Source organism: Natrix helvetica (assembly GCF_964273705.1).
Source record: "Natrix helvetica genome assembly, chromosome: W".
NCBI classification, from domain to species: domain Eukaryota; kingdom Metazoa; phylum Chordata; class Lepidosauria; order Squamata; family Natricidae; genus Natrix; species Natrix helvetica.
This window is the reverse complement of record NC_138555.1, coordinates 85,076,675-85,093,673: the sequence shown is the minus strand read 5'-3', so window position 1 is coordinate 85,093,673 and position 16,999 is coordinate 85,076,675. Positions and strand designations below refer to the sequence as shown.

General features: G+C 51.7%; 3 protein-coding genes across 3 annotated transcripts in view; 2 read left to right on the top strand and 1 right to left on the bottom strand.

Annotated features, from left to right (window-relative positions):
- Positions 1-1,143, top strand: part of LOC309400696 (arf-GAP with coiled-coil, ANK repeat and PH domain-containing protein 1-like) — a 35,331-nt gene extending 34,188 nt beyond the window's left edge. Inside the window, exon 22 of the mRNA XM_081969310.1 lies at positions 554-1,143. Coding sequence (XP_081825436.1) covers positions 554-660 — 107 coding nt within the window. The 3' untranslated portion in view covers positions 661-1,143. The remainder of the gene's footprint in view (positions 1-553) is intronic.
- A 1,763-nt stretch (positions 1,144-2,906) lies between these two features.
- LOC309400435 (monocarboxylate transporter 11-like) lies at positions 2,907-10,425 on the top strand. Its single transcript, XM_081968926.1, has 5 exons — positions 2,907-2,985; positions 4,421-4,671; positions 5,124-5,267; positions 8,187-8,921; positions 10,203-10,425. The coding sequence occupies exons 2-5, from the start codon at positions 4,473-4,475 to the stop codon at positions 10,403-10,405; spliced, it is 1,281 nt and encodes a 426-aa protein (XP_081825052.1). The 5' UTR covers positions 2,907-2,985; positions 4,421-4,472; the 3' UTR covers positions 10,406-10,425.
- A 2,992-nt stretch (positions 10,426-13,417) lies between these two features.
- The window catches only part of LOC309400643 (monocarboxylate transporter 13-like), a gene marked incomplete at its 5' end in the record, with an annotated part of 7,386 nt that continues 3,804 nt past the window's right edge, over positions 13,418-16,999 (bottom strand). The window contains 3 exons of the mRNA XM_081969206.1: positions 13,418-13,786; positions 14,499-15,278; positions 16,888-16,999. The exon at positions 16,888-16,999 is cut by the window's right edge and continues 32 nt beyond it. Coding sequence (XP_081825332.1) covers positions 13,560-13,786; positions 14,499-15,278; positions 16,888-16,999 — 1,119 coding nt within the window. The 3' untranslated portion in view covers positions 13,418-13,559. The remainder of the gene's footprint in view (positions 13,787-14,498; positions 15,279-16,887) is intronic.

Genomic DNA, 16,999 nt, shown 5'->3' with positions numbered 1-16,999 from the left:
TAGTAGAATGAAATGAAATAATTTAAACGTGGTAATAGTATGTATCTAATTAGGATGGGTGTGAGTTATATTAATACTTTGAAGTGTGCAAAGTCATGTTCAATATAGATTTACTATATAAAAAAACTGAATTTGAAGACACTTGTAGAAAATAGATGGAAAGGGAATGATGAATTTTGGTTTATCTTTAAAGGGAAGGAAAAAATGATATGGTTTATGTCTATCATAAAAATTAAAAGTTGGATAATACGAGAAGAAAAGTAATACAGCACAAATTGGAAATAATGGAAATATAATGTAAAATGAATTATGAATCTATGAAAATCTTAAAGGGGATTTATGAACTTTGTTCATAAAAGAATTTTTAATAGATATATATATGTATTTGTGTTACAACCCCTGGTATGCCCAAATACTGGTTCGATTCCCAGTAAGGGTATGGCTAGCTGATGAGAGCTAAATAGCTTGAAATAGATCTATACTAGTCTCCCTTTATTTATTTATCAGCACAAACACAACATATATATATATCTTTGTCCTTTTTGGGTTGCAGGAGATGACACCTATCTGGACATTTTCCAAGATTTCTCCTTCATGGCCTCCAACGATCCAGAGAAGTTGGCCAGGAAGTCCTATGACCTCAAACTCACCACCTTGTGAAGGCTTGGGGGAACGTTTCCTCCAAGAAGGAAAACCTAATGGGGACATAGATTTTTTCCTTCGGCCAGGACTGACGGGGCGACTGGACCGTCCAGAATTAAGTTGCAAATGGACTCAAGATGTCCAAGGAGGGGGGGGAAGTTACGAGCACAGTGTCCCCCCCCCCCAAATTCTCCCACCCCGGTTGGCTTTGGGGTGAATTTGGGGCAAAACAACCCCAGCCAGCGAAGATCAGAATATGAAGGCTTCTGGTTTTTTTTTCCTTTCTTTTTTTTAATTTATTGATTTTGGACTGTCCATCATCGCTGAATGATTCTAAGGGGCAGTGTTGGAATTGATTGGCACCCCGAATCTAACAATTTTTTTTTTCCTGACTGCTGGAAATGTCTCGATGTCTGGAGAGGGGAGAAGGTGGGGTGGTTTTTTGGGAAGCCAGGAAAGCTGCAGATTTTATTTGGGAATAAAAAATCGGCTCTCCCGGAGTATTAGGATGATGGTTTGTTGATCGTGTGATAGTTTCTTAGGCATAAGCTCTCAAAAATGGAGTTTCTGCACCCTATGAATGCTTGCTTGTTTCAGAGACGTCTCGCGGTGCGTCTGAATCGCGTACGGTCCCACTTTTCGCCAGCGAAACCTTTGAAAAAGTTAATTCCTAGTTTAGTAGATTGGGGAAACGCCCGGACGTAGTTTTACCCGGATACCGACACAGTCTTTAACTAGGGGTGTCAAACTCCCATTTAATTGAGGGCTACATCAGGGCTGTAGTTGACCTCTGGGCGGGGTGGGGTGGAGGGGAGCATGATTGGGTGGGGGTGGCCAACTGGGTGGGCATGGTCATCTTGACACCACTCCCCAAATTGCTGGCTTGTTTCCTCTTCGCTTTGGGTAATATTGTGGTAGACTCAGACGATGAGGAGGTTGGGGAGGAACTTGAGCCATTCCTGGAGTCTGATGAAGACTCTGACAAACACTCAGTGTTGGACGCTGAGAGAGAGCCAGGGCCGTCTGGCATTTCCCTACCGCCGGAGAGTGAGCTGCTGTTCCAGATGCGCGTCGGCGCAGAGCAGTTAGGAGAGGAGAACAATGGAGGACAAGGAGTCGACTCTGGAAACAAGGCACAGGTGGACGCTGAACGGCCCCTCCCTGGCTGGGGAATAAATAGGAGGAAAGGGGCGTGGTGGTCGTAGGAGACAACAGTTCGTATTTCTGAAGATTCTGCTCATCCTGTTTTGTGCCACAAAGACTGCTTGACAGAACATAATTTGCAGCCTTCTGGGTGGGCTGGATCTGGCCCGTGGACTTGAGTTTGACACCCCTGAACTAGAAAGCAAGCAAAGTCTACGGGGAAGCTGGATTCACTTAACGGCCGAGTTACTGACTTAGCAACTGCAGGGATTCCCTTAATAACTGTGGCGAGAAAGGTAGCAAAATGGAGCCAAAATTCACTTAACAACTTAGCAACACGGTTGTTAAGCAAATCTGGCTCCCCCCCCCCCACGTATTTTGCACGTCAGAAGGGGAATCGTGAGACACGGCAAAGGTCAGAACTACATAAATTCAGCTCCAAATTCAAGCAGTCACTAAATGAATCATTGTAACTCGAGGACCGCCTGCGACAGAGTGGCACGGCCTCCTTTAAAGAACACACTGGCAACAACCCAGCCTTTCCCTGGCCTGTTCCCCTGTCCAAGCACTCTGCACATGCTCAACGTAATGGTCGTCTTTATTGTCACGCACCCGGTCAGGATACCAATATCCTCAGAAAATTCCAGTTCAACCTTGGAAGAGTGAATTTCACTCACACCACAAAACGATGGTGTGAAGTTTGGGGTTGCGACCATGTCCGGCTTTCTCTGGGCCAGCAGCCACCCCTCAGGCCCTCCCTGTCATCATCATCTTTTAACAACGCCATAATTCCTTGCGGGGTGGAATCCGGGCAACTGACTATAGCTAGCAGAGTGTTTAGTGGCCGTACGCCTTTCCTGTTGCCAATGAGGAGTTTTGTTCGGCAGATACATTCTCAATGTGCTCACAGAGAGAGAAATATCGCCCTCTACCTAGGATCGAACCCACCGGCTGCTGATTGTGAGGCGAGAGCTCCACCTCTAAGCCACCTCCGGTAATCCTGGGGGAGGAGAGGGACAGCCCCTCCCTCCCACCTTCCTTGGGGGCGGAGCCATCCATCATCCTTTTTCCCTAGCTTTTTCCCTGATGCCCCATTTGCGGGTGCCCGAAAACGCAGCTGTCTTCCCCTCCTCTCGGGTTCCTGGCAGAGAAAGTCTCACCTGGTTAAAGGTGTGCTGTTTCTACCTTCGGCTGCTGCAGGTAAAGAATTGGGTAGGGTGGGGGTGTCAGGGAATGAGGAAGGGGGGAGGAATTTGACCCACACCTTGGTTCCCCAAAGGTGTTACACCTTCCTCTGTTTCTCGCAGCCCGTTTTTCGCTGCGCCTATTACCTTGGTTCTCACACCTTCATTGGGATGGGGGGGAGAACAGTTAACCCAAGACCCCCTCCCCAAATGGGCTGAATGGCCCTGCCCCACGGCTCCCCCTCCTGTTTTGGGGACGGTCCCTAAGCCTTGAGCAGGTACCAATCCCCCCTCCCTCCCCATAGACATAGGAGTTGCCCCTCCAGTATAGGGGTTTTTCTTGTGTCTCCCTTTGTCCCCCAACCCCTTCTCCCCCTCTTTGCATCCCCCCTCCCCTTCTGCAACCCACCTACTCACCTTCTCACCTGCAATCCCAGGTTGGAAAAAAAAAGAGCATACATTTGAATTCTGGACAAACGCCCAATTTTAATGTTAAAATTGCTGTTTTGGGGGAAAAAAACACCAAAAAGAGTTTCCCAGACGGATGGGGTTGCAACTCAGCCCCCTCCCCACGCCCTCCCCTTCCCAATGAAACCAATCCAACCAGTTCCAACTTCTCTTCTTTCCTTTATGGTTTATGGTAATCCTTCCTGTTGGCTAACTGGACGATTTAAATCGGAGCGGATCTGTTTCCCAACGAGGTTAGATTAGATTAGATTCACAGAGTTGGAAGGAAACTTGTAGGTCATCTAGTCCAACCCCCTCTCCGCCCACCCAAGCAGGAGATCCTGCACCCTTTCTGACAAATGGCAGTCCAGTCTCTTGGAAGGGGAGGGAACGGAAAGGTGGAGAGACGGCAGGCAGACGACAACAGGTCCTCGGGGTACGACCACATTTCTGTTGCTAAGTGAGACACTGGCTAAGGGAGCTTTGCCCCGTTGTGCGACCTTTCTCACCACCGTTGTTAAGCAAAGCCCTGCAGGGTCACACTGTTCTTAAGCGAAGCCGGCTTCTCCAATGACTCATCAGACGGTCTCAAAAGATCGACACTGCGACCGTCGTAAATATGAGCCAGTTGCTGAGCGTCTGAGTTTTGACGGCAGGGCTGCGGCGACGTTCGCATACGTGAAAAACGACCAATGCAAAGTTCCTCGTAACTTTGGTCACTAAATGAATCGTCATAAGTCGAGGACTGCCTATCCAGACTGTAGCATCCCACAAAATCCCTCTTCCTCATTTGCTTGGGTGTCTGCACAACCCAGCAATTCACACAATCTTCCACTCAGCAGTACACAAAAAGTAGAAAAAACACACTTAGGTTCACCATAACAAGAAACTTATAAGTTGATGGAAGACCGCTCCTGCCACCCGCAGGCCAGGATTAGTATTGCACCAGTCCAGAATTTGTCCATTTGCAAAAAAAACCGAGATGATTTTACCTTCCTCTGCAGGACAAGGTGTGGGGCGAGCAGACCCTCTTGAAGACCCTCCCCCGGTCTGGAGATGCCGCCTCTGGAAGGCTCCCTGGACGGAGGCTGGGGGTGGCTGGTGGTCCTCGCTGGGTTCCTGGCCAACTCGCTCACTTTTGGCGTTCTACGATCCCTCGGCGTCCTCTTTGAAGACTTCATGGAGGCTTTTCAGGCCACCACAGCCCAGGTGTCCTGGGTTACGTCCATTGCCTTGGCAACCCAGCAGTTTGCAAGTAAGTCCCCCCCCCAAATTCAGCCGGGCTGCGTTTCGCACCTAGGACCCTACTTTTCAATCCTCACCTAACTTAACTTTGGAGTGTGAGAGAGACGCCTTCAAAAAGAGAAAATAGCATCCTCGAATTACGGCCGTTCATTTAGCGGCCATTCAAAGTGACGGCAGTGACTTACGGCCAGTCCTCAGACTTACGGCTGTCACTCCACGATCGAGGGATTGAAATTCAGGCATTCGGTCGTGTGATTCCTCCGTTGGCGACTTCCCCAGGAGGCGTTCGACAAGCGAAGTCGAAGCGGTACGCCGGCTTCACTTAATGACCACATGGTTCACTTAACGACGGCAGGGAGGGGACTAAAGGTGGTAAAATCAGATGCGACTCGGTTAACAACCGACAATTCTTTTCCAACCCTTACCACCCACCCACCCCACTCTCTGTTTCTTCCTGGACAGGCCCGCTGGGGACAGCGGCAAGTACCCACTTCGGAGCGCGTCCGGTGGTCATGCTGGGCGGGCTACTGTCTTCCCTGGGCATCTTTGGGGCTGCGCTCAGCACCTCCTTATTCCAGTTATACCTCAGCCTGGGATTCCTGACAGGTGAGTCGGACAGAACCTGCTTTCCGGAGTGCGCAAATCTGCACCCCCCTAAAAAATATGGACAAAATGGCTGCCAGGGCCTAGTTGAAGCTCCACCCCTTTTTTCGTCTTCGTGGGGTGGCCATCTTGACTCTTTTGACCTCTCCCTGCAGAGACCCCCGCCTGAACCTTTTGTATCTCGTTTGGTTCAAGTGGTTAAAAGGCTAGAAAACAGGGGGTTGTGAGTTCTAGTTGCACCTTAGGCATACAAGATGGCTGAGTGACTTTGGGCCAATCACCAGGAGACAATGAGTTCTAGTCCCACCCTAGACATGAAAGCCCACTGGGTGACTTTGGACCAATCACCAGGAGACAGTGAGTTCTAGTCCCACCCTAGACATGAAAGCCCACTGGGTGACTTTGGACCAATCACCAGGAGACAGTGAGTTCTAGTCCCACCCTAGACATGAAAGCCCACTGGGTGACTTTGGACCAATCACCAGGAGACAGTGAGTTCTAGTACCACCCTAGGCATGAAAGCCCACTGGGTGACTTTGGACCAATCACCAGGAGACAGTGAGTTCTAGTCCCACCCTAGGCATGAAAGCCCACTGGGTGACTTTGGACCAATCACCAGGAGACAGTGAGTTCTAGTCCCACCCTAGGCATGAAAGCCCACTGGGTGACTTTGGACCAATCACCAGGAGACAGTGAGTTCTAGTCCCACCCTAGGCATGAAAGCCCACTGGGTGACTTTGGACCAATCACCAGGAGACAGTGAGTTCTAGTCCCACCCTTGGCATGAAAGCCCACTGGGTGACTTTGGACCAATCACCAGGAGACAGTGAGTTCTAGTCCCACCCTAGGCATGAAAGCCCACTGGGTGACTTTGGACCAATCACCAGGAGACAGTGAGTTCTAGTCCCACCCTAGGCATGAAAGCCCACTGGGTGACTTTGGACCAATCACCAGGAGACAGTGAGTTCTAGTCCCACCCTAGGCATGAAAGCCCACTGGGTGACTTTTGCCCAATCACCAGGAGACAGTGAGTTCTAGTCCCACCCTTGGCATGAAAGCCCACTGGGTGACTTTGGACCAATCACCAGGAGACAGTGAGTTCTAGTCCCACCCTAGGCATGAAAGCCCACTGGGTGACTTTGGACCAATCACCAGGAGACAGTGAGTTCTAGTCCCACCCTTGGCATGAAAGCCCACTGGGTGACTTTGGACCAATCACCAGGAGACAGTGAGTTCTAGTACCACCCTAGGCATGAAAGCCCACTGGGTGACTTTGGACCAATCACCAGGAGACAGTGAGTTCTAGTACCACCCTAGGCATGAAAGCCCACTGGGTGACTTTGGACCAATCACCAGGAGACAGTGAGTTCTAGTCCCACCCTAGGCATGAAAGCCCACTGGGTGACTTTTGCCCAATCACCAGGAGACAGTGAGTTCTAGTCCCACCCTTGGCATGAAAGCCCACTGGGTGACTTTGGACCAATCACCAGGAGACAGTGAGTTCTAGTCCCACCCTAGGCATGAAAGCCCACTGGGTGACTTTGGACCAATCACCAGGAGACAGTGAGTTCTAGTCCCACCCTTGGCATGAAAGCCCACTGGGTGACTTTGGACCAATCACCAGGAGACAGTGAGTTCTAGTCCCACCCTTGGCATGAAAGCCCACTGGGTGACTTTGGACCAATCACCAGGAGACAGTGAGTTCTAGTCCCACCCTAGGCATGAAAGCCAGCTGGGTGACTTTTGCCCAATCACCAGGAGACAGTGAGTTCTAGTACCACCCTAGGCATGAAAGCCCACTGGGTGACTTTGGACCAATCACCAGGAGACAGTGAGTTCTAGTCCCACCCTAGGCATGAAAGCCCACTGGGTGACTTTTGCCCAATCACCAGGAGACAGTGAGTTCTAGTCCCACCCTAGGCATGAAAGCCCACTGGGTGACTTTTGCCCAATCACCAGGAGACAGTGAGTTCTAGTCCCACCCTTGGCATGAAAGCCCACTGGGTGACTTTGGACCAATCACCAGGAGACAGTGAGTTCTAGTCCCACCCTAGGCATGAAAGCCAGCTGGGTGACTTTTGCCCAATCACCAGGAGACAGTGAGTTCTAGTACCACCCTAGGCATGAAAGCCCACTGGGTGACTTTGGACCAATCACCAGGAGACAGTGAGTTCTAGTCCCACCCTAGGCATGAAAGCCCACTGGGTGACTTTTGCCCAATCACCAGGAGACAGTGAGTTCTAGTCCCACCCTTGGCATGAAAGCCCACTGGGTGACTTTGGACCAATCACCAGGAGACAGTGAGTTCTAGTCCCACCCTAGGCATGAAAGCCAGCTGGGTGACTTTTGCCCAATCACCAGGAGACAGTGAGTTCTAGTACCACCCTAGGCATGAAAGCCCACTGGGTGACTTTGGACCAATCACCAGGAGACAGTGAGTTCTAGTCCCACCCTAGGCATGAAAGCCAGCTGGGTGACTTTTGCCCAATCACCAGGAGACAGTGAGTTCTAGTACCACCCTAGGCATGAAAGCCCACTGGGTGACTTTGGACCAATCACCAGGAGACAGTGAGTTCTAGTCCCACCCTAAGCATGAAAGCCAGCTGGGTGACTTTGAAGCAATCACTGGGAGACAGGGAGTTCTAGTCCCACCTTAGGCATGAAAACTGGCTGGGTGACTTTGGGCCAATCCCCAGGAGACTGGGAGTTCTAGTCCCACGTTATCCGTGAGAGCCGACTGGATGACTTTTTGGCCAGCCCTTCTCTCTCAGCCCAGCCTACCTCGCAGGATTGTTGTGAGGAAAATCGGAGGAGGAAACCTTGAGTTGTTTGTAAACATAACGGTGGAATATAAATAAATCAATAAAGATAAAATAAATATTGTGGATAAATTCCCCTTCACTCCTTTCTGTCCGCCTGCAGGTTTGGGCTGGGCGTTAGCCTTCGCCCCCACGATGGGCACCCTCTCGCGCTACTTCTCCGCCCGACGGTCACTGGCCATGGGTCTGGCCTTGACGGGGAACGGCCTGACCTCTTTCGCCCTCTCTCCCCTCCTGCGCCTGGTGGCCGACCACCTCGCCTGGCGAGGCACCTTGCTGGCTACCTCTGCCCTGACCCTCCACCTGGTGCTCGGCGGGGCACTCCTTCGGCCCCTGGCCTTGCGGGGAGACCCTCCCAAGTTGACCTCCATCTTTGATGTGGGTCTCTTCGCCCAGAGAGGCTTTGGGGCGTTCGCCCTGGGCACTGCCCTACTGGCCGCTGGGTACTTCACCCCGTACGTTCACCTGGACGCCTACGGTCGGGCGCTGGGCATAGAACCGTACAGCGCAGCCTTCGTGGTCTCTCTAGCCGCCTTAGCCGACGGCCTGGCACGGCTGCTGACCGGCTGCGGGGCCGACCGGCGTCTCCTGCCCCCCGTCTACCTGCTGGTGGCCTTCAATTCCTTGGTGGGGGTCGCCCTCCTCTTCTTCCCCGTCTCCACCTCCTATGCCAGCCTGCTCTTCCTGGCGGTGCTCTACGGCGCCAGCGCGGGCAGCTTCGCCACGGTGGCCTTTGGGGTCTTGCCTGAGCTGGTGGGCGTCAGCCGCGTTGTGAATGCTACAGGCCTCTGCATGATGTCGATGAGCATCGGGGGTTTGCTAGGACCCCCCCTCTCAGGTAAGGAGGAAAGGGGGTACCAAGGGTTGGGGGGGCTGTGCGAGATGGGTTCTGTGATACTTAATATTTCGCGAACCTGGCCCCTTTAAGACAGGTGGACTTCAACTCCCAGAATGCCCCACCCAGCACATCAAATTTCCCACTTAATCCTCGCACCATCAAACACCCTGATTTATTAATTTAGCTTAAATGTTTTCACTTTGCTGAAATCAAGGTATATTACATTTACTGCGTTCCCACCATCTACTAAGAAAGGTTTCCAATTTTTTAAAAAAATGTGTGTTTTTTTTCTCTTGCATTATCCATGCTGAATTCTGATATAAACCATTCCTGGGTGGGGAATTCTGGGAGAAGTTGAAGTCCACCCATCTTCAAGCAGGGTGACTGGGGAATTCTGGGAGTTGAAGTTTGTTCATATTCAAGCAGGTTGACTGGGGAATTCTGGGAGTTGAAGTCCACCCATCTTAAAGGATGCAGGCTGGGGAATTCTGGGAGTTGGAGTCCATGCCAGCTTAAAGCGTGTTGATTAGGGAATTCTGGGAGTTGAAGTCCACCCATTTAAAGCATGTTGACTGTGGAATTCTGGGAGTTGACATCCGCCATGTTACCTTTGGCGCGAATCGCTATTTGGAGCCGATCTGAAGCCGCAAACTGACTGGGGAATTCTGGGAGTTGAAGTCCATGCCAGCTTAAAGCAGGCTGACTGGGGAATTCTGGGAGTTGAAGTCCACCCATCTTAAAGGATGCAGGCTGGGGAATTCTGGGAGTTGGAGTCCATGCCAGCTTAAAGCGTGTTGATTAGGGAATTCTGGGAGTTGAAGTCCACCCATTTAAAGCATGTTGACTGTGGAATTCTGGGAGTTGACATCCGCCATGTTACCTTTGGCGCGAATCGCTATTTGGAGCCGATCTGAAGCCGCAAACTGACTGGGGAATTCTGGGAGTTGAAGTCCATGCCAGCTTAAAGCAGGCTGACTGGGGAATTCTGGGAGTTGAAGTCCGCCCATCTTCAAGCTTGCTGACTAGGGAATTCTGGGAGTTGAAGTCCGCCCATCTTCAAGCAGGATGACTGGGGAATTCTGGGAGTTGAAGTCCCCTGTCCTGAACTGACCAAGTTCGAGAAACACGACTAAATCCCAGGTCCTTTCTAGCTCAGCCTGGGAATCTTGCAAACAGTGAACCCAAGCCTCTATTTTCAGCCAGATCGAGGGTGTATCTGACAAACCATGATTAAGCCAGCAATGATGGTTTGTGCCTCTTTGCCTCTCCTTTTCTTTCCAGGCTTCCTGCGGGACCAAACCGGAGACTTCACTGCCTCGTTCCTCGTCGGGGGAGCCTTTGTCCTCTGTGCCAGTCTTGTTTTCCTGGCCCTTCCCTCACCTTCGTCCGGCTGCCGCAGCGCCCAGCGAAACGAGATGCCCGGCGCTGTGGGGCATCCGAAATGCGCCTGCCCCATGCCGGCCAGGAGGCGTTTGGAAATATGAAAGACACCTAATGTTCCTCCATCCGGGGCCTTCCAGCAATGCCCATCATCCAACCAGGATGATGGGAGTGGGAATCTTAACTTACTAAAGAGACGCCCAGCTTCCTTAAGACGCTCTCTTATTGTCCCTTTCTCTAATCAGGCAGCCTCCCATGAGTTTCCCATTTAACCTGACTCCACATTGGGGTGCGACAGGGAGAAACCCCCTCCAATTGAGGGGCGGGGGCATCCAATGCATGGAACCCATCGTCCACTGCCTTGAAGACCTTCTCTGGTGCCTCCTCTAGTGTCCAACGTTTGAAGGGGACCCGTGTGGCTGTTGCTACGTCCGCAAATATTTAATTTTGGCCACAGGGAGCTCTAAGTTTGGGGGATGACTCAGAAACTGTTGACTGTCACTGTTGGATCACATCGGTGCGTAGTCCTCGAACTTATGACCGTCACGGAGCCTGCCCATCACAGCCGTAAGTCGCGACGGTGGTAAATCAGGTCACCCACTGATGAGTGAGGTAGTTCTCGACTTACGACCACAACGGGCTCCAGAATTTACACGGCTAAGCAAGATGATCGTTAAGCGAGTCACACCCAGGTTTAATGGCTTTTTTTGGCATGGGTTGTTAAGCCAATCGCTGTGGTCGTTAAGCAAATCACACCGTTGTTAAGCGAATGTTTCCTCAGCGGAGGCCAACTGGGAAGGTCGAGAGTGGTCATAAGTCAAGGACTATCCATATTACGACTCTTTTTTAATCAAATAGGGCCGTCGTTAAGTGAAACAACAGGACACTGCAAACGTCTATAAATGTCTCTTAGCTGCAGAGTCCCCAAAATGCAGCCATGTGACTGTGGTGGGCGGGGCATCCACTAGAACTTCAGAACCGGATCTTAAGTAAACACCCCCCCCCGAGGGAGGTTGTAATTTCAAACAGTCAGTAAGCAATGCATCATAAGTCGAGGACCCCCTGTACTTTCAATACTCAGTCATCTTTGCAGGATGTCATCCTTACGAGAGGCACCAGGGGGCGCTGTTGAGCTACACAGGTAGTCCTCGACTTACAACTGTTCGGTTAGCGACCGTTCAAAGTTACATACCTCACTGAAAAAAGTGACTTACGACCGTTTTTCACACTTACGACCGTTGCAGCATTCCCACGGTCAGGCGATGGAAATTCGGCACGCTTGCCAACTGACTCATATTTACGATAGTCGCAGCGTCCCAGGGTCCTGCGATCCCCTTTTGTGACCTTCTGACAAGTCAATGGGGAAGCCAGATTCACTTCACCGATTCGCTTAGTGACCGTTCAAGCTCCCAACCGTCTTGAAAGAACTGACTCGTATTTATGACGGTCGCAGGGTCCGGGGCTCGGCTGACCCCATTTGGCGACCTTTCGTCGAGCAAAGCCAAAGGGGGAAGGGAGGGAAGCCGGATTCACTTAAGGATCGTGTGACTCTTCACTTAACAACCATCGTAAAAGGTCGTAAAATGGGTCAAAACTCACGTCACAACGGTCTTAGCAACCGAAATCTGGGACTGAATCGTGATCGTAATCCGAGGACGACCTGAATTTAGGGGTTCTCAAATTCCTCTCCTGGCGTTTTGCTTCTCTAACCTGGCGTAAAATGCTAATATTTGGGGGGTATTTTTGTAAAATGAACGTCTGGCATTCTCCATGTTTGACCCCACCGACCCTCAAAAGGCCGAACATGCTGTGGTGTGCAGCTTTGCACAGTTTTTACACAGTTTTGCACACTTGTGGGCCAAAGACCCTTTTGCTCCAACACTGGAAGTTTTGAAAGATAACCAAAAGATAACCAGATAACCATTTGTCTGAAGTGGTAAAGGGGTTTTCTACCCAAGTAGGGGGTTGGACTAGAAGACCTCCAAGGTCCCTTCCGACTCTGTGATTCTGTTAATCACCGTTTAAAATCACTCCACTCATCCATATTTTTTTAATTTTTGAGTCCCTGATTCTTCTGAAGTTGCCGACTGTTTCTCCGTCTTCAAACTTCTTGATCAACCTCAGGAAAACTCTAAAACTGTCGCGGCTGATTTTATCCTGAAATTATTCTTTAGAAAATAAAATAAATTAAAATATAACTAGAAAGCAAGCTTTGGCTTAGATGTGATTTTTTTTTTTGGCCCCCGAAAAAAAGAACGGGTGAATTTCAAAGCTTTTTTCCCTCCCAGTTAACCGTGACCCAACCCCCCCCCCCCCCAAGTTGGTCATTTATTTACTTGCTAAATCAGTCTCCGGCCAGAAATTCCAGAGTGGAAACCAGTGGAGAGTTTAGAAAAAAATAAATCTGTGTAAATAAATAAATATGTCGAGGAGCAAAAGGGGGAATGGATAATTCACAAATTCCCCCCCCCCAAAAAAAACAATTCTTAGCTTGAATAGAAAACTGATGAATAAAATTCACAAATTGAAGGAATGGACGTTTCGTGACCTAGTTAGGGAATATCATCAGTGCTATAAGGGGGAGGAGGAGGAGGAGGAGGAGGAGGAGGAGGAGGAGGAGGAGGAGGAGGAGGAGGAGGAGGAGGAGGAGGAGGAGGAATTGTGGGGTCCTTGGTGCTCTCTAAACTTGGTTGTTTTCTTCCAGACATTTCATGACCCAACTAGGGAACATCATCAGTGCAAGAAAGAAATGGGTTTTGCGAGGAGGAGGAGGAAGAGGAAGGGGAAGGGAAAGAGGAGGAATGTGAGGTCCTTGATGCTCTCTGAGCTTGCAGACGTCTCATGACCCATCTAGGTAACGTTGTCAGTGCTAAAAGGGAGCGGAGAGAGGAGGAAGAAGAACAGAGTGAAGAAGAGGAAGATAAGGAGGAAAAGAGGAGAGGAGGAGGAAGGGTGGGCTCCTTAGCGCTCTCTGAGCTGGCTGGTTTTCTTGCAGACATTTCATGACCCAAGTATGTAATGTCTTCAGTGCTAGAAAGGAATGGGGTTTGCAAAGAGAAGAAGGAGGAGAAGGAAGAAGAGGAGGAGGAGGAAGAAGGGGAAGAGTCCTGTGGGGTCCTTGATACTCTCTGAGCTGAGTTTTCTTGCAGACGTTTCACGACCCAACTAGGGAACATCATCAGTGCTGCTTCTCCTGACCAGCAGGACGTACGAAGACTTGTGGCGAAGGCTTCACTCCCGTGTGGTCATCGGGGTGAACTAGCCAGTTTCTATCCGGGAAAGGTCTCTGCCTTCTTGGGGCGTCCCTCTGGATCCCAGGCTCTTTGGACCTCGGGGCTCGGCCGGACCAGGACGATGGGCTTTGGGTGCCCTTGAACAGGAGAAGTAGTCGGGCAGGGTGAGAAGAACCAGGCTGCCAGTCAAGAGGACCACTCCGGCGCAGATGAAGGACGCGGTGAAGGTCCCTGTGATGTCCCTCAGCCAACCTGGAATGCAAAATATCGGGGTACGCTCTCAGGGTGTTGCGTAGCCGGCCTTTTCCCAGGGACCCCCCCCCCTTCAAATCCAACCACTGATCAAAGACGGTCTCTCTACAACCCAGGTTACTCTATGGTTGAATTTGTCTTGGCTTCCATTAGGACAGGCAGTCCTCGACTTGCGACCACAATGAAAGCCAACCTTGTTGCAACGAAGCGAGACGTCGGTTAAGTGAATGTCGTCCCCTTTTTGCCACTTTTCTTGGCCCAGTTGCTAAGCGAATCCCCGCCGTTGTGAAGCGAGTCACACGGTTGTTAAGCGAACCGGGCTTCCCTGTGGAGCTGGCTTGTCAGACGGTCACGAAATGTGAAGCCCCCCCACACCCCCACACACCCGGGACACCACAAAACTTGTCATAAATAGGAGTCCGTTGCCAAGTGTCTACATTTTGATGTTGCAACGGTTGTAGATGCGAGGACAAGTCGTAAGTCCCTTCTTTCAGGACTGTCGCCACCTTGAATGGTCACTGAGTGAGCCGTTGTAAGTTGTATCGTGACTTTTGTGTGTGTGTGTGCGCATGCCCAGTCTCTGTGTATGTGTGAGTGATGTCAAGTAGGCCACGCCCATTCAGTTACATGCCCCCCACCTAGCCACGTCCACCGAACCAGTGGTAAAATAATTTGAAGCCCACCACGGGTACCCCCCCCAATTTCTTTTTACCTGAAATAGGTGTGCCCACCAGGGCCCCCGTACTCTCCAGCATGTGCATGTACCCGATGCCCGCCATCATGTAGCGAACACCCACGATCTCCACCAGGCTGGTGAACTGCAGTGGGACCAGGGCGCCAGCGAAGAAGCCGTAGCAGAGGCCGAGGGGCATCAGGGTCGCCAAACTGTGTCCGAGGGGCACCAGGGCCAGGCAGATGCCCGTCAAGGCTATCCAGAGTGTCAGGTCGTGGACCGAACGTGAGAAGACCCGGGCATCCGCCAACCACCCGGCAAAGACGCGACCCACCATGTCTGACACGGCGGCGACCGACATGATGGAAGCGGCGTCGTATTCTCCACAGCCCACATCCCGCGCGTAAGCCACCAGGTGTGCGTAGGGCACAAAGTAGCCCATGTCCACCAGGATGAAAACCAAGACGTAGCGCAGGAAGGGTCCGTGATGGAGCAGCTCCAGGGCGAAGAAGGAGGAGGTGAGGGTCCTTTGCTCCTGATGGACGTCCCCATCCTTGTCGCCGTTGGGTTGAGCGTCCTCTACAGCCAACGGGCGCAGCACCGCGCCGGACGCCACCAGGTTCAGAGACATCGCTGCCACGATCTGAAGTGCCCCCCGCCATCCGTAGGAGTCCAGAAGATACTGGAAGAATGGGCAGAAGGCCAGCGAGGAGACGCCAGCCCCCGAGACAGCCAGGCCCATGGCCAGTGTCCGCCGCTTCTCGAAGTAGTGGGACACGGCGGCCACCGAAGGTGTGAAGACCAGGGCCCAACCTAGACCTACCTCCAGTGGGAGAGAAGGAAGAGGTGGGAGAGGAAAGACTACAATCAGACTCAGGGGGTGCCCCAGTTTGGTCACACCCACCCCACCCCTCCTGGGGACTTCCAGGGGGCTCTGGATCCCAGTCACCAGGCACCATGAGGTTGCAATCGAGAACAGGGGTGTCAAACTCAAGACCCAGGGGCCGCATCCAGCCCACAGGGTGCTTAAATGTGCCGGGAAATTTCGAAGGGCCAGCCCATGTTGCCTCTGCCTGTGAAAACGAGCTCCGTATGCCCCCCCCCGAGTCCCCCATGCCAGAGGTGGGTTCCTACCGGTTTGATTCTGTTCGGCAACGACACATGCCCAAACCAATTCTATCCACAGCTCCGCCATCTTGATTTTCATTGCAAAAAAATGTAATGCCCCCCTTTTCTAACATTGTGCGTATGCACAGACCTCTTTAGGTGCAAAGGGGAATATGCGCGGAGCCCACATCTGCCGTGCACGGAACATTTTTTGTGCACCGAACCGGCAGTAATGCCGGGAGCAAACCCATCCCTGCCCCGTGCGTCCCATTTTTGGCTTCCCTGACATTCAGCAACACTCGCGAGGCCTCCTTGCAGCTTGTTTTTGACCGGTGGAGTGCTTCAGGAGGCTGGGGAGGGTGGAAACGGGCTACACGGGGACCCCGTTTTGGCCGTTAAAGTGATTTCGGAGGCGGTTCCGGCTGAAAATGAGGCAGAGGGAGCTGCATGAGGGCTCCCCCCAGCGCCCCGTTTTGGCCGGCAGGGTGTTGCAGGAGGTATCCACCTGTCTCCCTCCCCTGCTCCCCACACCCAACCCCGCGGTCCTCGGAGAACTACAAGGGTAATCCAGTCCTCAAAGAAATCTAGTTTGACACCCCGATCTAGAAGTTCTCGAGGGATTAACTATGTGGTCTTCTACTCCAGGAGAACATCGGCCTACACGAAGCTGACCGAGGCATTCTGGAAACCAGGGATGGGCTCCTGCCGCCATTACTACCGGTTCGGCGGCTGAAAATTTTTGCATGCGCACACTCGCTTTACTCGCACGTGCACTTAAAACAGTCTGCGCATGTGTACAACATTACAAAAAAAGGGGGGGATACATTTTTTCCATGAAGATTGTTCTGTGCAGAACAGAAAATCAAGATGGCGCCACCGAGGATAGAACCGGTACGGTTATGTGTCCGGCCGAGTTACCACCTATTCGTCTGAACCATACCGTACCGGTAGGAACCCACCTCTGCTGCGGTCCAACTTTATTGGAGAGGGTGGTTTCCACGCAGGTCGTCCTCGACGTACGACCACATTTGACCCCCAAAATCATTATTGCTGGTTGCGAAGTGAGTTTTAGTCCCATTTTACGACATTTTGCACACGGTTATTCGGTGAATCCCTGCAGTTGTTAACTTAGCGACATGGCTGGGCTGCCCCGTTGATTTGGCTTGTCAGAACATCGCAAAAGGTGACACACACACACACACACACACCACACTAGGACACCGCGACCGTCATAAATACGAGGAAGTCACCAGATAGATTTGGATCACGGGACCGTGGTGTTCTGCAATGGTCTTAAGTGTGAAAACGAAAACACGCCTACCTGTGAGTAGACCGATGGTGAGGTGAAGGTGGACCAGGCTGGTGGAGAAGGACGCCAGGAACAGCCCCACGCTGGACACAAAGCCACCAGCCATCACAACCGGGCGCGCACC